The 20578-nt window shown below is 40.1% G+C and overlaps 1 protein-coding gene across 1 annotated transcript in view; it reads left to right on the forward strand.

Annotated features, from left to right (window-relative positions):
* Positions 1 to 20578, forward strand: part of LOC107285714 (cAMP-specific 3',5'-cyclic phosphodiesterase 4B) — a 51653-nt gene that overhangs the window by 24152 nt on the left and 6923 nt on the right. The window contains exons 6-10 of the mRNA XM_029283734.1: positions 7025 to 7118; positions 12324 to 12502; positions 18235 to 18333; positions 19375 to 19539; positions 20049 to 20148. Of these exons, the coding sequence (XP_029139567.1) occupies positions 7025 to 7118; positions 12324 to 12502; positions 18235 to 18333; positions 19375 to 19539; positions 20049 to 20148 (637 nt within the window). The remainder of the gene's footprint in view (positions 1 to 7024; positions 7119 to 12323; positions 12503 to 18234; positions 18334 to 19374; positions 19540 to 20048; positions 20149 to 20578) is intronic.

Here is a 20578-nt window from a genome sequence, read left to right on the forward strand (position 1 = left end):
CTTTAATTGCAGTATACGGAACAATTACATGTTTCAGGAAGAAGCCAGAATCACACAATTATTTTAAACTGCATTGATTATCACTTGGAAATCTTTTCTCGCTTTAATTATTACACATTTACCAGTATTCACAGTTTATACTTTTCCTGGATTTAATAACAATACATAAAACATTTCGTGACACAGAGATGGCAGAGGCTGAAATGTAACCTTGGTTTTACACTTTTGCCTAATGGCAGTAGATAAAAACAAAAAGACTAATACAAAGATAATTTTAAAATTGCTGTCTTTAACATGTCAACAAAAAGAATGATGCTCATAAGAGCTTGAAGAAGCATAATCAGCTTAATTGTATTAACTATGTTTGATATGGAAAGAGTAAGGAAGCTGTACAGCTGTTTTATAATTCAATTTCTAATGCAGCCTTTGATCTGCCTGAATGGTCAGGTCAAGTCCCTTTCTCATAGCTTTTCTTCCTGCTCTAAAACATGGGAATTGTAGTAAGTTGCAGAACAATTAGAAGAGATAAATGTCATAAATAATGTTTCCCATGTATGCCTGCTCATCCTTGCTCCCTAGCATACTTTTGGCTTTAGATTTGAAGCACTCCACATTCCTATCACAGACAAAGAAATATCTTTGCAATACAAAACTCTTTCTTTGCTTTCAGAGGGATGGATAGTTTAATAGCAAATAATAGAAAGGAATTGGAACTGACAAATCACAGATGGGGTAATTCTTGATATAGCAATTTCTCTTACCTGAAACACTTAAATATGTATGCATGAAGTCTAAAGATTGGCTACAAAAAAATTCTGTCTCCCAAGTGATTTTCTAGGCTTCTTCACTGATGGATCTTTTGTTTGCCTGATTAAAGGCAAGATTTTTATGAAGTTATTTCTTCTAACTCTTCTCTAGGTTTCATGGATTGTTGTTAGTCAGATGCCCTAAATTTGAAAATACAGACCTATATACTTTAGATGTATGGCATTTCGTTATTCTAGTTCTGTCTTACCCAACTTGGAACTCTTTCTGTTTTAGTTACAATTCCTCAGCCAATGGGCATGTTGTTTCAGGATGATGATTATATAGCCCAGCACATCCAAAAGTATGTGGTCAGAGAGGGCTACTAACTGGAATCTGACCAGGGAATGGTACATTATTAAGAAGACAGAGGCCTTTCTCCCTCCTCTTCCTTTCTTCTGTTGCCTCTGGAAAGCTAGCCAGGCAAGTTGCATCATCATACTGATGATGTTCAAAAGACAAGTCTGTCTCAACACTCCCATAGAATCAGATTCACCAAAACAATATGTCTGGTCTTCTGTTTAAGACCCATGTAGGCCTGTTTCAAATGCACTGTTTTGCTTTTCTCTGTGCCTGTTTTTTTTGTTATAAAAATATTTCCTCATCCCACAAATTCATGCATCAGTTCATCTTTTTAGATTGCCATTATGTTCTTCCTGGTGAAGCTCAGGGTAACATTTTGATCTCACAAATGGTCCTTAAGGACAGACAGAATGAGTTTAAATTGGAAAACTGAGCAGGATTGTCACATGGAGAGTCCTGGCAGAGGAAGAAGCCCTAGAATGGAAAACATCTGGATTTTGAATTAGGATTCTTCATCAAGCCATCTTGCCTTTAATCAAGGGCAGTTAGAGCAGTATGAAAGCCTTCCCATGTCTTAGAAGATAACTTTTCCCTTTCATTCTTCCTGAGCCTGGCTACTGTGATGGAGAGGCATGTTTCAGCTAACAAGGCTAGTTGATGACTCACCTCAGCAATCCTGCCAGGGAACAGCATCCAAGAGTTTTCTCAAGGACAAAAGGTTTTTAAAAAGAGAACAATATCAAGCATCAAACTGTAAAAGCAAGCTTGTTCATTTATCCCATATACTTTCTCTTTTGGTACAACTTTGGAAAGCGGAATTTGTTTCACTTAGAGCCAAATAATGCCAAACTTCTGAATAACATTGGGTAAAAAATTGTTCTGATGCAGAGTTACTAGATATTGTTTCCCAAAAACAAATATGCACACAAATCTTTGGATATTTCTATGCTTAGAACTCACATTGGTGAGGGTGAAGACCTGTCACCGTACATTATTTGTTTGTTTATAGTATTTCTATGTCATTCAACTCCAAAACTGCTCTGTGTTTATTATTATTTCCACCCACACCAAGCAAGTTCAAATTCCTCCTTCCTCTCTGATTTCTTTAGGAGGTTCTCGTATCAAAAATCCTCAGCTGTTTAGACTTCAGGTTAGCCTTCTTAAAAAACCTGCTCTGACCTGGGAATGGTCTTCCATTTTAAGTTTGCAGCTACATTTCTATAAGAAGAGCTGTGGAGAAGAGTACTAAAAAACCATCACAGTTCTTCTAGGAGAGAATGGGATGAGATGGAATAATTCAGCACCTTTGGGTCATGTTTCTTCACAAGAAATATCATTACAGACTATCCATAGTGTAATCTAGGATACGATATATGCCCAGTGCATCTTTGTGATCTGCTTATTGTATTATATCATGTGAACCCAGAAAATTGGGCCGAAAAGCCCATGGTTTAGTTAAACTGCGTCCAGACACTGCCAGAATGTTAGAATTTAGTTGAGCCCATGGGAAATTCAACAGCATTGGCCTTCATTTTGCCTAAATTTTGGCAGGGAAAAGAGAAAACACAGGAGAGGATGTGGGCCTGGCAAACTCAAGGATTCAGACAGGAAAGGCAATGAACAAAAAGTACCTTCAAAAGATAGAGAATGACGGCAATTTCTTGCAAACCACAGAGAGAAGCAAAACGTTGGACCAGTAAGGAGGAGGAGGAGGAACACTCAGCTAATATCCAGCCCAAATTTTTCTAAAGTCTGTTTCATGTGAAAGAATCAGAGAAATTGCAAAGTGAGCAAGTGTGGAAGGAAAGAACTACCTGAGAGCCATGCGTAATGATGTTATGAACAAAGACTAATTTTGACAGCAGCAGAGGCTTGTAAGCCACTTGCAGCTTTTGGTCAGGTTGGAGCCAAAATTGTGTAAATAGTATTAATGAATGAGCAGAAATTCCACACGTAGACTATGTTGAAGATTAATGAAGAGTTGAAACAGATGTTTTAAGAAATCCAACTTTTTGCTACTAGCGTTTCCTTTTCTAACTTTTTAGCAAATAAATATTTATCTCAATAGTATTCATTCACAACAAGCCTTGTCCTAGTGAGCTATTGGAGTTATGAGGATGAAATGGTCTTTTGAGCTGTTTGCCTTCACCTCCCTCTGTAAGGAAGAAGAGATTATGGTTTTCACCCAGGATGAAAGACAGAGGTAGCTTGCAGCTACAATAGTTAATTCATAAGATACAAAGAAAGAAAAATAAATCCTGCCTTATTCATTGAAAGTTATTTCTCAGTTCAATAAATCACTGATTCTTCTGTGTTTTTGAACAAACTTGTCATAAAAGCATTGATTGGGGATTAGGAAGAAGAGCTGAATAACTTTTGGCTTATTCTGGTCAATACATGTGAAAAGTTACCTCTGCTGCTCCGGCTGGTTTCTTACCATTCCCTCTTAATCAGACATTGATGGTGCTTGCATGCAGTCAGAAATGTTTTGGTCCTTTAATTTGTCAAGAGCTACTGCAAACTCAGCTCCTCTTTGTCTAATTTAAGGCTAGGCTGCAAAAATCAAAAGAACCACAAGAGGGTAGGAAAGAGTTTGTCTTTTCTTTTAGCTCATTGCTGCTTTTCATAGGCCCCCTGCACCTTGGCAACCAAGATGTTGTTTGAGCCTCAAGATTGTATGAGCTGATTAAGAAATGCATAGGGTGAAGGGGTGAAGGCAGAAGTGCTCATGGGTAAATAATGTAGCTACATTCATAATAATATTGCATTAATGGGAATGAGTTTGTAGTGAAATTGACACTCAACGGAGACCTCTGTTTAACACTGGGACATACATATGGTACCATTTCATTTGGATAAACCTCAAGGTTTTTTAAAAAATTAAAGGCATGTTTTTGTATATGTAATTGAGATCAAATTGGAAAATAGTGCATTTTAATAACGTGTTTTTTCTAGTTGTTTATAATAATAGACAGTTTTCCTAATATGTTGCCTTCCAAATGTTTTAGTTTAACCAATCACATTACTAAGTCAGCTTAGCCATATGAGTTATATAAAAAGATGATGGGAACCATAGCCCAAAAGTTGAGAAAAATCTATTGTATAGCAACATATCCAAACTCCTCATTAGGATATTACCATTAGTTAACCAAAGTCATAAAATACCACGCCTCAAAATCCACCAGAGATTTTCCACCTTTAATTCACATACCTGGTGTGTGATCTAGGCATCCTAGATTTATGGCTCCTCCTTGAAAAGCAGATGCAGCCATGGCTTTGTGGGCTACTGTTCAAATTCACCTTGAATGGCAGTTGTATCCATTCCGTGATCAAGAGTCCCTACTGCCAGTCACTCAAGTCCAGATTATTTCCTGTCTGGATTACTACAAAGTGCTCTACATGGGTTCCACCTGAAGACCACTAGGAATCTACAGCTGGTCAGGAATGCAGCAGTAAGGGTAGTTATATACAGACCTCAGTACATCTATGTAGCACTTCTCTGTGAACTGTGTGGTGCGATACTATACAATATGATACACTATACCAGTGATGGCGAACCTTTTAGAGACCGAGTGCCCAAACTGCAACCCAAAACCCACTTATGTATCGTCGGGTGCCGGGTGGGCATGGCCCATTGGGTGGGTGTGGCCATTTGGGTGGGCGTGGCCCATTGGGTGGGCGTGGCTGCGGTGGTAATGGCAGACTGGGTGGGACTAAAAAGTTCAATCAATTTCAACTTTGAGAGATTTTTTTTCCCCATGAAAAGTTGAAATTGATTGATTGATTGAACCTTTTTTTTGTTTTTGCACACGGCGGCAGAGGCCTAAAGTGAAAAGGTTTTATAAAACCCAGCTGAAGGCCTAGGACTGGGGCGATGGTGCGCGTGCCCACAGAGAGGGCTCTGCGTGCCACCTGTGGCACGTGTGCCATAGATTTGCCACCACAGCACTATACTATATACTATAACTATACTATATACTATAACTATAATATGTACTATACTATACTATACTATACTATACTATACTATACTATACTATACTATACTATACTATACTATACTATACTATACTATACTATACTATACTATACTATACTATACTATACGGTTTCCAGGTGCAATTGAAGATTCTGGTTATTAGCTTCAAAGTCCTTCATAGCACAAGGCCTACTTATTTGGTTAGGCACTAGGCTAGAATCCAGGAGACTGTGAGTTCTAGTCCTAACTTAAGCATGAAAACTGGCTGGGTGAGTTTGGGTCAGTCACTTTCTCTCAGCCCAACTCGTCTCACAGGGTTGTTATTCTGGGGAAAATAAGACAAAGGTATGTTGGATATGTTTGCAGCCTTGAATTATTTGTAAAAATAATGAAGATGGGATATAAATGAAATAAATTATGGAGTAGTCAATAGCCAATTATCTCTGTCCATCTGAAGAAAATCTGACAGGATTGGTGTCCTTTGGGTCCTATTTCTTAAGGAATGTCGTCTTATGGGGGGGCAGGAAATGTGCCTTTTTTGTCACTGCATATGCCCGATGGAGTGCTATTTCCGCCAAAATTTGGATGGCCCCAACCTTGTATATCTGTCATTTGTAATATCTTGAAGATCTGGTTTTCCACCAGCTATTGGGTTAGGGGGCTTTGGGAGGCCATCTGGATGGATTGTCTCAATTACTGCACTGCCTCTGGTGTACCTTATTATATTTTGTTATTGTTTTGGGTGTTATTGTTTTGATTGTACTTTGCCCTGAATCATTTGGGATTATTGTTCTCTACCCTACGTTATTTGGGATGAGAGTTGTAGAATGTTTATTTGTTAGGCATGAATTAGGAAAATTCATCTTCAGATGTGTTGAGAATTGCATAAATCATCAGAAAGCTCATATCTATGTTCACGGATATGGCAGAATAGATACATTCATAAAAAGTGAACATTCTCATGATTGGGTAAATAAAGGATTATATCTAGAGATATATATCTCAGATTATTAGAGCTGAGGCAGTTTGCAACTGCAGGCACATATGGCACTTCTAGTTGCAGAAAAATTTGAATCTGAATGTGTAAGACAGTGATGGCAAACCTTTTAGAGACTGAGTGCCCCAAAACTGGCCTCACCCCCGCTCCACCCCTTGCCCCACCCTTACCCCGCCTGCCTGCAGGGCCACTCACCGCCTCCAGGGCCCGCCGCAGATCGCCCAGGCAGCCCAGCAGCGCCATGGCGGCCACGCCCTCTGCCCATGCCCCACAGCATCAACTATGCGGGATGGGGCGTGAGGGCAGAGTCTTGTCTACGCTGCCTGGCTGCCATGATCTTGGCTGTGCTGCTCCGTGTGGGCCACGCTCGGGGGCGACTCTCCTCCAGGGGGCTGCTGGTGAGGAGGGGGGTCATGGGGTGAGGCGAGGCTGGGGCAATGGCACGTGTGCCCACAGAGAGGGTTCCGAGTGCCACCTCTGGCACGCATGCCATAGATTCGCCACCACTGATGTAAGACATGCAGGCATAAATAAGTATCCATAAATTGTAATAGAAATTATTTGAGAACTTCATACTATTTAAAAAAATCTTTTTTAGGCATCATTCTGTTGAGGAACCCTTACATGTTAATAGAATTCCCAGGTTACAGAGTGTTCCAGCAGGCACTGAACTCTCACAGATTCAAAGTATAGCATGCATGTTTTATTAATGTACTTTGACTCACCAGTAGCAGCTTGTAGCCATTCTTCTTCTCTTAACTCTGTCTCCATGCCCATGCACATTGAAGCTAAGTGTCACTTTATCCCCATTCATGAGATTGCTCTTGTACATGATTGCTTATTCAAGAAGAAGTATACAGTCATGCACTTCCATTTTTACCAGGGCATGGACAGAAAATATATATTAATTATTTCATTCTCTTTTTGTGTGTCTCTAATAGTTCAAAAGAATGCTGAACCGTGAATTAACCCACCTCTCTGAAATGAGCCGTTCTGGAAACCAGGTGTCTGAGTACATTTCCAACACCTTTTTAGGTAAGTGTATGGAAGTATGTTTTTAACATTGCCACAAACCTACTGCACCTACAATCCATGTACATTCTTTGAAAAAAATATTATGCAATATTGTAAACAGTATCTATTCTACATTATTTTTCAATCAAATGCAATCAGGCAGTTTGCTAAAAAGAAAACATTCTTTTTAAGGTTCACAAGTGAGATATATTTTTGTACAGTAAGGCAGAATAAGAGATAAAGAACGTAATTGACATTAACCTTTCTTCTCATTGCTCAAAGTGATAATAGTTTAGCTCTCACACTTTCGTAAGCTATTCCCCAAGAAAAAGTCATATAAATAAATAAGTTAAATAAGAAATCGCATCAACACCTTTAGTAACATAAACTTATATTGTGAGTAAAAGTTCTGGTAAAGGGATAGGATAGGATAGGATAGGATAGGATAGGATAGGATAGGATAGGATAGGATCTTGGAGGTCTTCTAATCCAACCCCCTGCTCAGGCAGGAATCCCTATACCATTTCAGACAAATGGTTGTCCAATCTCTTCTTAAAAACTTCCAGTGTTGGAGCATTCACAACTTCTGGAGGCAGGTTGTTCCACTGATTAATTGTTCTAACTGTCAGGAAATTTCTTCTTAGTTCTAGGTTGCTTCTCTCCTTGATTAGTTTCCATCCGTTGCTTCTTGTCCTGCCCAAAGCAGGAATGTAATTATACTCTATTGTTATAAACACTGATGGCAATGCCTATAGTTCTTTAACATTGATAATTTACCTGGAGTATAATAAGGAAAACATAATTGCTAAATCTTACATGTTCTTCCACATCTAACAATGAATGATTCTCTGAAAGCCATCTGCCTTTCATTCTGGGCTGTTATTATATTATTTCCTTAGAGTTAAGCCAAAATAGGGGTTTGCTTCCATTTAATGTTTCTTCCTGCATATCCCAAAAGCCCTCCATCTCAGAGGTTGGGAGGAACAGTTTGGACAAGGACAAAAATATTCGTCGTGGGAGGAATAAGTGACAGTCCCTAGCCCCAGTGCAGTTTGTTTCCTCGTGACTCATCCTATGCAAATGTGCTTGAGGTTGCGTGTTCCAATGCACGTCCCATAGAAAGTAATATCATGAGCACAGAGAACATCTGCAGGCAGGTGTGCTTCTGTGACGCTCTCCGCAGTATGCGAAGTGCTGTAGACAAGGAGCATCCCAAGTGCTGAGGCAGCATAGTTGCCTTGGCAACACAGAGATTCCCACTCCTCCCTTTACCAGCTTAAAGATTTGGTTTTGTTTGCACTTATTGATGTCATCTTACAGCCAAATCTGATTGGCTGAAGTCATTTGAAAAGAAGAAAGCCCACTGAGGGAAAAATATAGCAGAGACTAATTGCAAATTGTTACTACAGTAAAATCCTTCCTCTCCCACTCTCCCACTGCTAAAGCATTGTTGTGCAGGGATAGATAGCACCAGGCATAATCATGTGATGAAGCCCAAACAGACACAACTCTTCCCCAGCTTCTTCATATACTGATGAACACAGAGTTTTTCCCTCCAATTTCCAGAAGGAATTCAATTCAAATTCTGCTGCTCTGCACAGATTCATTTGTACCTGTCTCAGAATGCCAATCGCTGGGTATTAGGCAAGAAGAAAGACTGTGCTCACAGGTTTCTCCTTCCCCTTTCAACCCGCTCTCCTAACAACCGGCTAAGTAAATGTTTGATAAGATAGCAGAAGTACACACAGGGGTTTGGGCAGTTGGATACCTCCCATACAGTGCTCCCTCCCAAGCACACTTGTAGCAATCATATTAGCATCAGTAGGAAATTGAGGGTGGGGCCGAAACTGGCTGGGAATTCTGGAAGGCACCACATTGGAGAAAGGGTGAAGGCATAATGTAAATGTTAGAATCAGAAAGTGTTGATAGCTCCTTTGGGGTCTCTGCTTAATATCAGATAATCTGAATCTGCAGCAAAAATTTTAGTTTCCAACTCTTATTTGGTACATAATGATATCCAGGAATTCAGGTTCCTGGATTTCACAGCTGGATCATGCCATGATTTTTCCGTTCAGAGACAAACAAGCAATCTGGAAGAGGTTTTCTCTGAAGTAAGCTCCACTCAGATTAGTGGGACTTACTGTCATATAAATGAGCATAAGGATGCCGCCTGTAGCTTCATTCTTGAACATATTTACTTGAGAGCAAATCTTTACATGACTTATTTTGCTAGTAAATCCAACAAGGCATAGAATTAGTCTGTCGGGCAGTTTTCTCATCTTATGCACACAAATCTAAGCAGGTTGTTCTCCAACCTCTGTAAATGTGTAAACATTGTGTTTACATAAAAACGAAATAAGTACTGCATTTGTATGTGGAACTATACATGATTATCTTAGTATTTGCAGAATCAGAGGCCTTGTCATACAGTATATGACTCCCCCAAGGGCTGCAGACTTCCTGAATCAGACAGGATAGCTAAGAACTGCAGTCATCTGAAACAAACTCATGGGTGCTTCCTGTCCACTGCATTCTCCAGAAAGCAGGCCTCCCATTGACGTCAGTGGATGCAAATACCCAGCCCTAAGCAAATGTTGATGCAAACCACCACTTCAATGGAGGCCTTGTGTGAGAGCTGGAACATGGGCTGAAAACGGAGGCCAAGTATCAGTTGAGCAAGGGCCAGAATTCACCCTCCCTGCTCCTCCTGAGCAGCTGTGGCATGGTCTGCCAATGTCATGTGATGAGGCAGTGCCAGGCCACAGTGGTGCAAAAGAGATAGTGAAATCCCATTACTGAGCTTAGCTGATTGACTTCACAAACACTCATCCCTTGCCCCGTGAGAGATCTTCCCAATATGGAATTGCTGTGAAAAGAAGAGATTTCAGACAGAGCAGATGGGGAGGACCTATACCAGTTTAGCTGGCTTGGCCCCATGCATTGGAGCTTTGGAACTGTTTCTATGTTGGCAGAAGAAGTTGTGTTTGGTAGGTCAGCCTGGGAATTGCCTGAGCACTTGGATTTCATTCTTGGCTATGGCACCAAAGCAGAACTGAGTGATTGGTAGGAAATGGACAGAGTGACTGGTTGTTCGTGGCTGAGGGCTAGAAGCAGAGCTTGTTAGTTGAGGTGAGGAAAGGAAAGGAGTCAGAATTCCTAAATTTATTCTCAACTTTTTATTCCGAATTTGCCTCAGCCATAAAGATACACTTGCACAGATGCTTATTTGCCTCAACCTCATGAAGTGTCCTGAGATGATAGAATTCCACAATACTGAGGCAGCCTATTCTTCCAGATCCTCAAGCTCCCAGGCAACCCCTTGAATCTGCTTGATCATTTATGAAACAGATGAGATTGCAGATGTACTTGAGCTGTTTTTTTGCCACAGGGAAGCTAATTCTTCCTATAGGTCGTCTTCCAGAGTCTGACCACCATCTTAGTCTAAGCAAAGGACATCCCCATTTTTGCCAAACATGGTAGAACTCTGGCTCCAGAGTTATTCAAAGCCTTTTCAGGTGAACTTGGAGGAAGACGAGAATATTGGGGACTCTGTTTGGGGCAGTATTTGAAAGAGTTCAGATGTATGGCAGTTGGCTTGAATATTCTGTTGTCACAATCCTTCTTCCTAGTAACTTAGAACCCAACACTCTAGAATGGTACTACAACTTATGCCCTACTTCCTCCCGGGGCCTGTTACCCGCCCCTTCCACTCTGCCATGAGGCCCCCTTGCCGCTGCTTCTCCCGCAGGTACCATTGGGGTATAGCTCTGCCATGTCATGATGCGACTCCCTCCCAGTTTCCTGTCACACTGCGCCCTCCCCATTTTCTGCCTCCCCTAGGCTCCCCCAATGTGCGCCACCTCCCCCTTGGCAGGCTATCTCCTCCCCCTGCTCCGTACTCCCAGTGGGTCCCACCCACACGTGACTTCTTGCCCTTGGAGACAGTCCTAGAAGAAGGTGGGGGAACAAGGCCCTCCACTCCTGAGGGTGAGTCTTCCCCCAAACTGCTCTACATTGTACTTGGAGTCTTCCAGTCTAGAAACCTAAATTGAACAGTTTCCCTTCCATCTTCATGAACCTAAAGTATCTTCAGAAGATGGAAAGTAGACTTAAAAATAAGTAATTTTGCATCTGTCTTCAGGATTGCGATGGAGAGTGAGCAGGGTTGTTTTCACTACCACTTTGGCCTAATGTCCAGCATTCTATTTCTCTCTTTCTCTAGAGGAGCAATAGCAGCTATTCATTTGTCTGGAAAAAGTAAAAAACTAGAGTCAGGGACAGAATTCAGACAACAGATAAATCCTGTTTGATTGGTTTGTTTATTAAAAAGGTGGATGTGTTGTGTCAATCTGATTCTGAGCACTTTTTTGTTATATCTTTAATTATATGTGTATAAACAGAAGTCTTCTAGAAGATGGAATGTATGTTGATATAAGCATCTCAGAATGGCAATTGTTGTTGAGAACACTTTATAAAAAATATAAGAACTGAAAAATATCACTGCTTATGCAGATCAGCACCCTTTCATGCTACTGCTAACTACTTTATTAAAGTAGTTAAAATTAATAAAAATAATTGTTTGACTGCTCAGGTTATTGGTACTGTCCAGTAGGTATTTATAAGACACAAAAAAAACATTTGGATGGTTTTCTGGTTCTTTTTTTGGGGTGCTGCAAAATTGGAACAGCCGGAGCTCATGATGAGACAGAACTAAATATATGAATTATAGAAAATTTGAGTCTACATATACCTTGAAGCACAATCATATTCTGAGGCTATTCTACTTTTAAAATATGGGGGAGGGGGAAATGTACAAGGGCAACAAAGAGAGAAAAAGTCTAAAAAGACAAATAAAGTAGGACAATTACACAATAAGCTCACCTCCCAAGACTCCAATAAGTATTAAGAAGTTTTAGCATTGTATCCAACCCTAGTCCCAACATTGCTGCAGTATCCTGATTTATTTATGAGAAGTTTAGCTACCAGGAATTAGGTTAAATTTCCTTTTGCTCCATAAATTCTAAGCTTTCATTCTTACATCTTTGAGATAGTAATTAAATTCCATCTGGGGAGCAATGTCATTTGGACGATGGGTGGATGAAGATAAAGCACCTGTGCCACAAATCATGACACTTGATCCAGAGGCTACTTCTCAGGTGCGGTGGTGCTCTTCCTGTTTTTCCCCTTGTCATTTCTCTCTCCGATGCAGTCTCTTTTCATCCCCAGACAAGCAGAACGATGTGGAGATTCCATCCCCAACACAGAAAGACCGGGAGAAGAAGAAGCGCCAGCAACCCATGTGTCAGATCAGTGGGGTCAAGAAACTCACGCACAGTTCCAGCCTGACCAACTCCAGCATTCCCCGCTTTGGGGTGAAAACAGACCAGGAAGAGCTACTCAGTAAGGTGAGCATTTAGCAACATGAAAAAAGCAGGGAGGGGAGTGAAGGAAGACTGTGCCCATCTTTGCAAAGGATGATTTGGAAATTGTGCTGACTGGGGAATTCTGGGAGTTGAAGTCCACAGGTCTTAAAGTTGGGAACCCCTGCTCTAGACCCTGAGAAGAGTGCCAGCTTTAATACATTTTATTTAGATTGATTTCCAGAGGCAATTTCTTCCTTGCCGAGATACAAAAGTATTTTCATCTCAGATTGTTTTTGTCTCTGAGGCAGAATTTCCGTCTAAACAGGATATTGAACTGGTACTAGAGAGTCACTTCCTCATAATTTTAGCACATTTGACAAAAAGATTTAACTATCACTGAGTTAGTTTATTCCTGTTCCATTTGGATTGAAACGTTTGGCATATTTCTCAAGCACAAGAAGACATTTGTGTGTGGGGGGTGGGGTTTTGGACTATCCTAAACAAATTACCTGAGCTAGTTTACAACAAAGGAACAAAAATAAAGAACCATGGCTGCAGAAAAGTAAATAACACAAGCACTTCTCTGCATAAAAACAAATACAGAATTAAGTGTTCATAGCCAGTAAAGTGGAGCTGAATGTTTGATGACATGTAACAGTTTATGCTAAAGAAGATGCCATTTATTTATTTAAAACCTTTATATAGTTGAATGTCTATGGAGATTCTCAGTCATCCAGGTCATGTTGTCCCAAAGGTGCTTTTTCAAGAGGCAACTGGACTTACTTGTTTTTCTTTGAAGACGTTTCACTTCTCATCTAAAAAGGTTTTTCAGCTCTGACTGGATGATGGGGAATGGAAGGATTTATAATCATTGCAGGCAGCTGGCCATTTGCATTCTTTTAGAGAGTCATTGAGGCCACTTTGAGGTTTGTCTGTGTCCTCAGGGTCATCTGAGTAATGCAAATGGGTGTGGAGTCTTCTTGGAACTGCTAAAAGGACTATGTTGTGGAGCTGTGCTTTCTGCAGGATGTTTTCTGTCCTGTGTCCCTTCAGTGTTGAACACAGGTGCAGGCTGTTGGGGATGAGTCTGTGTTATCTGCATCTCAAACTGAAGTGCAAATAGTTCTAGAAAAATTGCAGACTACAGGAACCATTTGCACTTCAGTTTGAGATGCAGACAACAAGTTGCCTCTTGAAAAAGCACCTTTGGGACATTTATATAGTTGCCCATCTTCTAGCCCAGGGGTCCCCAACACCCGGTCCATCGACTGGCACCAAGCTTCGCCATGCCAGAAACTGGGCCACGCAAACACATGAAGCCTCATCCAATGGGATGCAGGCAGCAGGTGAAACCACGCCCCATCTGGTCAAGAGAATGCCAGCCATCTCATCCAAATTCCATGAATCTCACAGACAAGGGACAGCCAGGTGACCTTCTTGAAATAATTGGGCCAGTTGACTTTAGTAAGGTGGTGCCTGATAAATCCTAGGGCTTGATCAGGATCCATCAACATAATACTCACTTGTTCTCCTGAAGACCAGCTCAGAAATAACTTTCTTGGCTTAATAAATCATAATTCATTAAACAAGTAACAATTCCTTCCCTTCTTGTCTTTGTTCTTTCAGTCCCAGTCAGTTCGCTGTAACTACTAGTGACATCCAAAACTGCGAACATTATCAGAATTCTAAATCAAGTGCAGGGTGAGCAAAAGAGTGTAGGCTTGAAATTTGCAATCCAGAAATAATATGCATAAAGAAGAGAAACACTTCTTTCCAGAAATTTGAAGTTTTTAATAACTGTTTCACTAATTTCCACTAAAAATCCTCTTAAAAAACTGATCAATACTGTAACGCGGCAAGTCAGTAAGGTTATTAGGCTGCTAGCTTCTAGTCTTAGGTGAACTAATTTGAAATGGTGTAGAATCTCCTGCAGGGAGATAGGCAGGGAGTTAGACTGGAAGGCCTCCAAGGTCCTTGCATCCCTATTATTCTATGGTCTAAGTTCTAATTATATTTTCATATTCCTATAGATATTGTTCATATCTAATTAGTTATATAATTACGTAATATCAATTTAGATTCATGCCAATTATTTTTGAAATATTAAATTCAAAAATAAGGATAGACTGCCACATAGCAATCAGTTTTAAGATAAAATAACCTTTATTGTCATTTTTTACTGAGCATACTGACACACATTAAAAATCAAATTCTGTTGCCTGCTCTCAAAAGAAAGTATATATCAACCCATACACATACACAACACACATATACATATGATACACACAAACACACACACACATATATACTGATCACTATCCATTTTGAATAAATAGTGGAAAAAGGAAACTTGAGAGTTCACAAGGTTGAAGCTGTATGGAACAAAACTGTGGCTGAATCTGGATGTTCTGCTTCAGACACCATGAAGCCTCCTCCCAGAAGGAAAACAGGTCGTGAAGAGGATGCATAGTGTCCCAGACATCCTGCAGACCTTATTCAAGCAACCCTTATATGCTACGCCGTGGACAGAAGGAAGTGAACTACCAATAATCTTTTTTGCCACCTCACCACTCTGCACCGACTACCTGTCTGAAGCAGTGATGCTACCAAGCCAGATTGTAATGCAATATGACAGAATGCTCTCAGTTGTCCCTCTATAGAAAGTGGTAAGGACAGGGGAAGGAAGAGGTACTTTTCTCATGTGACGCAAAAAATGCAGGTACTGTTGTGCCCGCTTCACCAGTGTCTCACTATTGAGTGACCAAGCTAGCCTATTTGTTAGTTGCACAACCAGATATTTGATGCTGCTAATCACGTCAACAGGTGAATCATTAATACACAGAGGTGTGTGGCTGTGCCCGGTTTTTTTTAAATCAACAATGATCTCTTTAGTTTTTTCCTATGTTTAAAATGAGGGTGTTTTTGTTACACCTGTTCACCAAACCCTCTACCTCCTTGTGGTAAGCACCCTCACTGTCATCCTGAATAATGCCTACTACTGTTGTATCATCCGCATACTTCACAATATGGTTGGTGGCAAACCTTGAACAACAGTCATGGGTCAACAGGTGAACAACAGCGGACTTAGGACACAGCCCTGAGGAGAACCTGTGCTCAAGAAAATAGTGTTAGAAATATTAATCCCAACTTGCACATACTGGGGCCCATCAATAAGAAAATCAAGAATCCAGTTGCACAAAGGAGTATTAAAGCCTAAAAGAGTGAGTGTGTCTACTGCATGCGGAGAAATGATTGTATTAAATGTCGAACTGAAGTCGACAAACAGCATTCGCACATAGGTATTTCTTTCCTCTAAATGTGCCAAGCTCAGATGGAGAATAGAAGGAATAGCATCCTCTGTAGAGCGATTTGGACAGTAAGCAAACAGAAGCAAGTCAAATGCTGGAGAGAGGCTGGATACAATAATGTCCTTTATCAAGCTCTCAAAACATTTCATAATGATGGATGTAAGTGCAACCAGACGGTAATCATTGAAACCCATAATTGTAGATGTTTTTGGCACTGGCAAAATAATGACCGTCTTAAAACACGATGGGACCACTGCCTGCTGCAGTGAAAGATTGAAAATATCTGTAAGAACGCAAGCCATTCATCTGCACATTTCCTGAGAACATGCCCAAGGATATTATCTGGGCCCGCTGCTTTCCAAATGCTAACTTTCCGTAATGTTCTCTGGACAGAGATAACATCAAAGCTAAGCACTTCATCAGGATGGGGCACAGCTTTCCTCACAAGGGTGCTATTTGATGCCTCGAATCTTCCAAAAAATGTGTTCAGCTCATTTAAAATCTCTTGTGTTGCCCTTACCACACAATAGAGCTACCTTATAGTCTATAATGCCTGGTGTTTGTTGGGTCCTGAAAAAAGTTCTGAACTTTCTGACAATGGGCTTGCTCTGCTCTTTTTATGGTGCTTTTCAAATTGACTCTGGCTGTTCCAAATGTCAGCATATCCCCAAATTTAAAAGCCACATTCCGTGCTTTCAACATCTTATGAATCACGTATGTCAGCCATTGTTTTTCATTAGCCCTCACAACAATGTTTTTAAGGACACAGACACCCTCAATGCACTTTTGAATATATGCAAACACAGTGATAGCATACTCCTCTACATTTATATGTTGGTTATCTGTTGCCGCTTCTTTAAACATGCCCCAATCCATGCATTCAAAGCAATCTTGTAATGCTTCTGTATCTCCCTCCACTCAAGCCCTCACTTGCTTCACTGTAGGTTTCTCTCCAAGTAATAAAGTCTTATATGCTGGGTTAAGCAGCACAAAGAGATAGTCAGAAGAGCCCAGGTGAGGGTGGGGATAGTTTTGAATGCTGATGTTAGAATAAGTAAGGTCCAGTTTATTCCCCCCTCTGTTGCAAAGTCTACATATTGATGGAAATGGGGGAGACTAGCTTTCAAATCAACTTGATTAAACTCACCACTATAATAAAAGAACCCTCCAAGTAAATAGTTTGTAAGTTACTGATAATCATACCATCAGAGAACATTCAGAGCCTCATCTCTGTTTGCACAAGGAGGAATATACACTGCTGTAATAATGCTAACAGAAAATTTATTCAGACAAATTGCATTTTATGAATTGAACCAATAATTTTGAATTAATCTTGGTCTTTTCTCTGTATTTCCATGGTGTATAAATCTTCATTTTCTTATTTTACTCTGTACTAGCAAATTATACCTTGGTTCTTGCAGGCTACATCAGTATTGATATCCCCTGACCATACCCAGCTAATACCTTCTATTAATGAGAAAAAAATGTGAAAAAGCATTATAACGAATGAAATTACTTTGTTCCTTTTTCTATACAAATGAGTAATTAAATCAGGAAATGCTTGTTTTGGTTCCTCATGTTCTTCAAACCAAGAAACTGGTTGATACTCTCTAAACAAACCAAAATATGAAGCTATAATTTATTTTTAGCTTAATGTCTTGACTTGTTCAGAAAATATCTTATTTTTGAATGTATGCATTATTTGTATTCTGGAATGTATCTGAAATGTTTTAAACTGCAGATTTAGCTTTCCATCTTTCACAAAAAAGAGATGAAACAATTTTTCATTCATATCTCATTTTATTAAGATGATAACTGATTGCTCAAATGTAATCCAGGAATAAGCAAGACAGAACTTGTTAACGAAAGGAACTTTTTGAATAATGCCCATCTGGTGCAGAACAAACATGTGCTACAATTAAAAAGAATAAATATTTCTTTAGAAAGTATTTGCTGTTAGGTGGTAATACACTACTACATAATCAAAGGTTATCAGAAAAGAGTGTTCCAATGAGATAAATTGTGATAGATGACAGTATTATGTAATCTAGATTTATGTTTTTTGTTTGCTTCAGAAAAGATTCTTGTTTTGCTTTTGAGCCAAGGGAATATTTTAGAAAATCATGATGGAACTGGACTATTTATGATTCTTTTATCTCAGCATTCAAGATCAATGAAATTTTTTTAAAAAAAACCATTGCCTGGTTTTGTATCCAAACATTTAGGCTGAACTTAATGGTCTCATGGAATATTCACACTAGATGACATTCTAAATTGCTATGGACTTTCTCAGTGGGTTTTCTTCATTTTACGGTTGAAGAATGACTTTTTGAGCTAGTGGCATAGCAAAGAAAATATGGTAGTTTTGATTTCTTCATCTGCCATACACTCTGTCCTCCTGGACCTTCCTCTTGAACATCCATTGTGGCAAAAATTCACTGACTTCTTCCCCTGTGGCTCCTCTAGGAACTGGAATATCTAAACAAGTGGGGTCTCAACATTTTCCGGGTTGCTGACTATTCCAACAATCGGTCACTCAGCTGCATCATGTATACAATATTCCAGGTAAGGTTTGCAGAGGCCACTATTCCCTCCCCTGCTAGCCATGCACATGGACACACCTCTCAGTCACATATCTGGTTTGGTCCAGTAGTACTGTTGAGAATAGGCCTGAGAATGCTATACAGTTTGAAGCCTGACCTTTTTTAAAGAAATTCACTCTCTAAACTATTTCAGTGAAATATTGAGTTGGATACAGAAATGAGTCAAAAAGCAACATTCGCAACAATATAAACAGGGCTGATTTATTATGTGGGCAGCATCCTAAGCATTTTAATTGAAGAAAGCGTTTTCTGCTTTGATTTGAGGTTTAGCTGCAGCTTCTGAAAGCTATCATTCTGTATTCTGAGATGTGGGGTTTCCAGGTTCTTTCCCTATAGTCTATAGGAAAAATATAATCAGGAATGTAACCAGTACTGCTTGTCCTCTCTGTAGAAAGTGCCTTCAAAAAAAGTAATCCATTTACAATTAATTGTTCAATCTGACAGCCTGATTAGACCAAAACTACCATCATTCCAGCCAGCATAGCCAATGTACTGAAAAATCGGTGGCCACACATTTGGGGAGTTTTATCTCTAGAGAATTTATTTTTTCATGAATCTGCAAAAGTGCGAACTTTGCCAAAACACCAGCAGGCTGGAAGTTAGGATTGGAATTAGAGTTAGAAGAAATGGCAGGATTATTTTTGCTTTTATTCATGTACAGCACTCTATATAATGGGGGGACTTGAATACACACAAAGTAATTATGATGCCTGGGAAGTAAGTCTGCTGAATCCCATGTGGTTTCAAAACATGGAAAGGGAGGATCTAGACTCACGGCGGTGGTAGAGGTAGCTCTTGTTCATCGCTTCCAGGTATAATTATAATTATTGCTTAGGAGCTGGAGTATATCACACAGTTTTCCTTTTCAGGGGAGGTTGCCGTTTGTTTGGGGAGGGTAAAGATTCTAGTGCTCATTTTTCAGGAGCCAGTGTCCATAGAAGAAGCTGTAAACTGCCGCTTTTCTATTTCAACCATTGATTACCTTTTCTTTCTTTCCCCATAGGAAAGAGACTTGCTGAAAACTTTTAAGATCCCTGTGGACACATTAGTCACTTATATCATGACACTAGAAGATCACTACCATGCTGATGTGGCCTACCACAACAGTCTCCATGCTGCTGATGTTACTCAATCCACGCACGTCCTCCTGTCTACACCAGCCTTGGATGTAAGTCATGATCTGTTGCAGTTTATGAGTAGGAAATGTGGGGATCCAACACCGCCTTTGCTTCAGGCTCTCTGAGGGGATGGTTCCCAGAGTCCCAAAGGACGGGGAGTTTCTGTACTTTTCCCTGTTTCATTTGGAACAGCAGTGGGAGGCAGATTAACTTACAATTGACTGATTGTTATGACTTGTATTAGAGCAACAGCACTCACTTATATACCGCTTCACAGTGCTTTACATACCTCTCTAAACGTTATGCTTTGTAATACCCATAATACTGGGTATTTTGCTTCCATTATAAAATTTTATTATGCCTTACATTGAAGCTTGCTGAATTTTTATAAATGCTTACTATTGCTCTGAGCAGTAGTGGATCACCATCTAGAGCGGCAACACACATATTTTGGGGATCCAAATTCTAACCCCAGTTAATTGCTTTTTATTTGCTGGCAGAAGTTCTTCCATGAAACAAGGCAGAGGCACCAGGTGTTCATTCCCTTTTTCCTTTACAGGCTGTCTTCACTGACCTGGAGATCTTGGCTGCAATCTTTGCTGCTGCCATTCATGATGTGGACCATCCGGGTGTCTCCAACCAATTCCTGATCAACACCAGTGAGTGAAGGCCACACTGAACATAAGCGCGGGGGGGGGGGGAGGCAGAGTAGCAAGGAGTCAAAAATATCAGGGATAGGTGCAATGTGGCCAGGATATATGTGCCTTGCATACAGGTTAATCTAGATAGAAAGAGAATTGCAAAATGTCTTCCTCTCCTCCACACAATTGAATATTGTCTTCTCCAAATTAATACTTTCTGGATAGGTTGGACATACTTTGTAAGACAAACTGTACACTTTGGAGGAATCACAGAGAAATTTCTGCTCTGTTTTGGTGAAGATCTCGTTGTCTCTATCAATTAATTAACTGATCTTAATGCTGCCTTGTTTTCATGCTCAACTGTTGACCTGAGAGAACTGCCTCTCCTAGGGATCCTAACATCTGAAAAGATTCCCGTGAAGCAGTGCGGCTTTTCAAAAAGCCTGGT

The sequence above is a fragment of the Protobothrops mucrosquamatus genome, unplaced genomic scaffold (assembly GCF_001527695.2).
Source record: "Protobothrops mucrosquamatus isolate PMUCROS unplaced genomic scaffold, P.Mucros_1.0 scaffold205, whole genome shotgun sequence".
Lineage (NCBI taxonomy): Eukaryota > Metazoa > Chordata > Lepidosauria > Squamata > Viperidae > Protobothrops > Protobothrops mucrosquamatus.